Source organism: Prionailurus viverrinus, chromosome D1, assembly GCF_022837055.1.
Source record: "Prionailurus viverrinus isolate Anna chromosome D1, UM_Priviv_1.0, whole genome shotgun sequence".
Taxonomy (NCBI): Eukaryota; Metazoa; Chordata; class Mammalia; order Carnivora; family Felidae; genus Prionailurus; species Prionailurus viverrinus.
Genome location: NC_062570.1, coordinates 102,036,144 through 102,041,948, shown reverse-complemented (window position 1 = coordinate 102,041,948; position 5,805 = coordinate 102,036,144). Strand labels below are relative to the sequence as shown.

The 5,805-nt window shown below is 39.2% G+C and overlaps 1 protein-coding gene across 1 annotated transcript; it reads left to right on the top strand.

Moving 5' to 3' along the window:
- The first annotated feature begins 4,645 nt into the window (after positions 1-4,645).
- On the top strand, positions 4,646-5,599 carry LOC125146711 (olfactory receptor 9G4). Its single transcript, XM_047823466.1, has one exon. The coding sequence runs from the start codon at positions 4,661-4,663 to the stop codon at positions 5,597-5,599; it is 939 nt and encodes a 312-aa protein (XP_047679422.1). The 5' UTR covers positions 4,646-4,660.
- The last annotated feature ends 206 nt before the right edge of the window (positions 5,600-5,805 follow it).

Below are 5,805 nucleotides of genomic sequence, written 5' to 3'. Positions count from 1 at the left end.
TCCTAATTTTAAGCCTAATTTTAACTTTACATATAAAATGTGAATTTGTACCACAGAAAAAAGCCCTACTGTTGGTAACCAAGTATATTCATTTGCTAGTGTTGCCAGAATGGGTGGCTAAAACAACAGAAATGTATTTTCTCACAGTTCTGGATGCTAAAAGGCCAAGATCAAGGTGCCATTGAGGTTGATTTGTTCTGAGCCCCCTTTCCTTTGCTTGCAGGTGGCCACCCTCTTGGTTTCTCCTCACATGGTCTTTTCTGTGTACAAGAAGCCCTCTTTGCGTGTCCAAATGTCCATGTTTTCTTTTTGTGAAAACATGGCTCAGTTTGGAGTAAGAGTCACCCTAAACATCTCATTTTAACTTAATCACTTCTATAGAGGCTCTGTCTCCAAATACACATTCTGAGTTACTATTAGTCAACATGTGAACTTGAGAGGGTTGCCATTTGACCCATCATATCAGGGCTTAACAGGGGGTTCCTGGTGAATGAGACAGGGAAATGTAGCCTGGAAGCCTAGTGTAGACAAGGAATCATAGTAGATCTTCTGGTAGTAAATATATGTGTGTGTGTGTGTGTGTGTGTGTGTGTGCAAATGACACACTCTAAACATTTTTAATTAGAACATTTTGGGGAGTTTCTATTATCAGACATGTTTATGACTATATTGTGACTTCATGGTAAAAGAGTGAAATTTTAATACATTATTTTTCATCATATCCTAATTACTATATCATCCTCATATTCTAAGCAAACTCTAATTGATTCTTTAGAGACTGAGATAGATATTGCTAGGCTGTTCTGTGGCAGAGGTCTCAAAGGGCTGTTGAGAAAATACATATATCGGCTCCAACAAAGCGTGCCAAAATATCAGAGGAGAGACAAAAGCCTGTAACTTCCAGCATCTGTCCTTCCTGACCAAGGGTAAGCAACTGGAACCAGGGGCAGTTAAGGGGTTTGGCCTCTCATTGGCCTCAACTCGATTAGAAGGTGGATACAGAGTTTGGCATGGCTCTTAAAGGATTATGATTATGCCAAATACCACACACACACACACACACACACACACCCCTAAATACAATTCAGATTCCACTAATGGCATGCCTAACCTTCAGCTAGAATTTGAAGGTCAGTCTGGTAATTATGCCGACTCATTGCATATTCACTTACACAGTGAGGTGAGCAGAAGAGAAGAGAGTTGACATGCTTTTGGACTCTAGTGGTCATGGCACTCTGTGCTGTGCAAGCTAATAATGTGTAATATTTTCACTTCTTGTTCCTCATTTTCAGGTGCTAGAGGGACACATTCTTCCCCTAAATTTTTAGTGTTCCAGTGAAGGGAGGAGGGAACAGGAGAATACACGTTTTGAGAAATCATTCTGTATAGGCTGCTTTGGCATGATTGGCTCGGACTTCTTCTGTGTCTTTTATTTCACATTCATACTTTCATTGCAATTTATTTCAAATTCAAGATAGATTTTCGCGAATCTTGATGGTTATGAGTGTGATGGTTATGAGTCTTTCTTTAATTATCTTCTTGCTAAGTGATACAGTACTCCGAGTCAGAAAAGTTCAGTTGAGGGTAAATTTGTCCTGAGTAGTTTGTACTAGGTTAGAAGTAGACAATATTTTGAGGAAAACAGCTTCAAGATATAAATATAATTACTCATTTATTCATTCTAGAAATATTTATTAGCTGTCAATTAGTTGCTGGAGACAGTTCTATAAGCTGGATGCAGCAATAAACAAAGTAGAAAAATCATCTTACTGACCTGTGTCTTGCATGCTGGTGGGGAAAAATGGACTCTAAACAATATTCAGGAGTTAGAAGATGACACTAGGTCTTGTGGAAAATAGAACAGAGTCTGCGCTCACACCCTCATCTCTTTCAAGTCCCATTCAAATGTCATTTTCTGACAAAGGCCCATCCTCATCCCTCTATTTTAAATCCCACACCCTCTAACCAGCAACGTCCATTGTCTTGTTTTGCTCAGACTCTGCTCTATTTTCCCCAAGACGATTTGTGTTGGTGTAAAGGCCAAAATCCTTAATATGGCTTCCATTAGGCTTTGTGAGCTGATAACTTTTCTGGCTCACCCACTCGTTCCATTTTCCATTCTGTCTTTACTTAACCTCTCAGCTCTTTGGGCTCACCAGTCGCTCTCTCATGTGAAGGCTCCGATATATGGAACTGCTCTCCTCTCTCTCCTTAGCCCTACAAGGGGCTGGCACTGGGGTCACTTCTCAGGTCTCACTTTCAATATCTCTGCTTCTGTGAAGACTTTGGTCAGTAGACCAAAAAAATTATTATTTTTTTCAGTAGAAGAGTAGTAACAGGCGCTGTCGGATATTTTCATTTGTATCCCAAATTATATTGTATTAAAAATGAGCTTAATAAGGCACAGATATTTTTCACTGTATAGACACATGATAACATAGCAGACGAAGTTCAGAGTAACTATTGAGACCGTGGACATCAGCCACAGGTTTTTATATTTCAATGTAGTAGCTATAGGTCACTGCCAAGAAAGCTATTACTTAAGCTTGAGCCAATTCAGAAAAAAGATTAGCGAACCAATGAACACCAACGTAACACTATAAACGTGAAGCTTCTGGGATGTGAGATGTGAGATTACGAACGATAAGTCAATTACGTAATTTAGTTTGGTTGACGTCCTAAATAAATGAAGACAAGTGATGAGAGAGGGTTGTAAGAGTAAGTTAAGCTCACTGATGGAGGCAATATAGGACTAAAATATTTCTCTCTGTGCTAATAAGATCCATTATATAGTAATAGATGGAGAAATGAATGATCTTCAGGATTCCAAGCTTTATCTACCACAGTGTCACTGATTAAGTCATGTCCTCTCTGAATATTGTCAGCTACATTTGAAAGATCAGAACGCCTAATATTTAAAGAGTGAGATACCTCCCTTTCTAACAAGCAGGAACAGTAGATCTTGGGGTAGAAAGTTTGCATTTGAATTTTATAGAGTTATAAACCACTTCGGGCTTAGCTCAAAGGAAAACGTTCTGAACATGGAGGTAAATCACAATCGTTTTTCAGTTTTAGCTTTCTCCCACTACCGTGTTATCTAAGTGACGGTCAGCTGGCTACTGGGGCATTAGCCCCAATTCTGTATGGTATTTTTTTTCTGCAAAGTTTTTATTTAAACTCACCTTAGCTAATATATAGTGTAGTATTTGTTTCAGGTGCAGAATATAGTGAGTCATCACTTACGTATAGCACCCAGTGCTCATCACAACAAGTGCCCTCCTTAATGCCCATCACCCATCTAGCCCATCCCCCCCCCACCTACCTCTAGCAACTCTCAGTTTGTTGTCTATAGCATGTTTTGAATTAGAGTCCTCCTTATTTAAAAACTTTTTATTTATTTTTGAGAGAGAGAGAGAGTCAGAGCATCAGCTGGGGAGGGATAGAGAGAGAGAGAGGAAGACACAGCATCTGAAGCAGGCTCGAGGCTCTGAGCTGTCAGTGCACAGCCCAACATGGGGCTTGAACCCACAAACTGTGAGATCATGATCTGAGCTGAAGTTGGAAGCTCAACCACCTGAGCCACCCAGGGGCCCCAGACTCCTCCTTTTTAACTTCTCCCTCAGAGCTTCAAAATAACTTGGAAGAATTCATGGCTTCTCAATAAATCCTTCACACCAAAAATTGTTTTTTTCCTAATGTTCAGCATTCACTATATCCAAAAATACCTCAGGTATTTATATAAATCTCACATCAATAAAACAAAGTGGGGGAAAACATTCTGAAAAAAAGGATTCTTAAAGATATTTTTATTAAATCAAGAAATTCAGTTTGCCAGAGGATTATAATGTTGCCTTGGCTAGGAAAGCAAAAAAAAAAAAAAAAAATTACAACAGACATAAATGGCTTAACAGCTGAGGGCACATACTCTTGATAAAGAAAATTCTGGGTTCAAATACCAGCTCTGCTATTGACCTGTTATATAACTTTGGAATTATTTCTTAAACTCCATGAGAATCACAATAGTACCTACTTTCGAAAGTTGTGGAAAGGATTATGTGGATTGAGATTAGGATTTAAAATATTAACTGACACCGAGTAATATGTACGTATGCATATATATATGCATATATACGTACATATACATATATACATATATGTACACACATGTGTGTATATATATATACATACATATACATATATGTATATATACAGTATGTTGGTATTTGTATAACCATCAGCACAATGCCTGACATGTAAATTCTCAATAATATTTGAAGGATACTGAAATTTTTTGAGCACACACTATGTGCTTAACATTGGGTTGGGTATTTTCATGCATGTTTCCTTCAATCAATCCACTAACCTGTTGGGGGCTTTATTTTTCTTGTCTGTTTGGTAAGACTAAGGGACTTGCCCTGCAATCAACAATTACTAAGTGAAAGCCTTACTAATTTCACAATCAGATTCTAACACCAATTCCCGTGGTCTTCCCAAGCGACAGACTAAAGTTCTATCATTCTAGGCAACACAAATAAAAGTCCATAGATGTCCTAGTAATTACTGACTTAACTTATACCTTTGTTTATTTATTTCAATAGAAAAATCACAAAGTGATTTTTTTCCTCCTCAAAATCTTTACCAGGCTTTCTCCTCTGTCGACATGGAAGTAGGAAATCGCACCCTTCTGACTGAATTCATCTTGGTGGGTTTCTCAGCAGACCCACGGTGGCAGCTGATTCTATTTGGAATTTTTCTGATACTCTATTTGGTGACTTTGTCGGGGAATATGACCCTGGTCATCCTAATCCGCGTTGATTCCCGCCTGCACACGCCCATGTACTTTTTCATCGGCAATCTGTCCTTCTTGGATTTTTGGTACACTTCTGTATACACTCCCAAAATCTTGGCTAATTGTGTCTCAGAAGATAAACGTATTTCCTTGGCTGGATGTGGCGCCCAGTTGTTTTTTTCCTGTGTTGTAGCCTATACTGAGTGTTATCTCCTAGCAGCCATGGCCTATGACCGGCATGCTGCAATCTGCAACCCACTACTTTATTCAAGTACTATGTCCAATTCTCTCTGTACTGGACTCGTTGCTGGCTCCTACTTAGGAGGACTTTTAAACGCCATAGCCCATACCGCCAACACTTTCCGCCTGAGCTTCTGTGGTAAAAACATCATAGACCACTTCTTCTGTGATGCACCACCATTGGTAAAAATGTCTTGTACAGATACCCACATCTATGAAAAAGTCCTCTTGGGTGTGGTGGGCTTCACAGTCCTCTCCAGCATCCTTGCCATCTTGGTTTCCTATTTCAACATCCTCCTGGCGATCCTGAGGATCCACTCAGCCTCAGGAAGGCGCAAGGCCTTCTCCACCTGTGCCTCACATCTCATCTCAGTCATGTTCTTTTACGGATCCTTGCTCTTCATGTATTCAAGGCCAAGTTCTACCTACTCCCTGGAAAGAGACAAAGTAGCTGCTCTGTTCTACACTGTGGTCAACCCATTGCTCAACCCTCTCATCTACAGCCTGAGAAACAAAGATGTCAAAGAGGCCTTCTGGAAGGCAGCACAAACCATAAGGCCACAGAGATGAAGGTTATCTTTTTACAGATTGCTCTTGTTGCATAATTTTCCAACTCATTGACTTATATTTATATATATGTTTCTAATCATTGCAATTTTATGTAAATACAACAAATTATACCTAAAGCAATGTCACACTGAGGAAACTACTCTTTAAGTGTTTGCTATTATTTTGTGTGATTAAACTATTTCACATCTATTAAGATTGGGTTGATT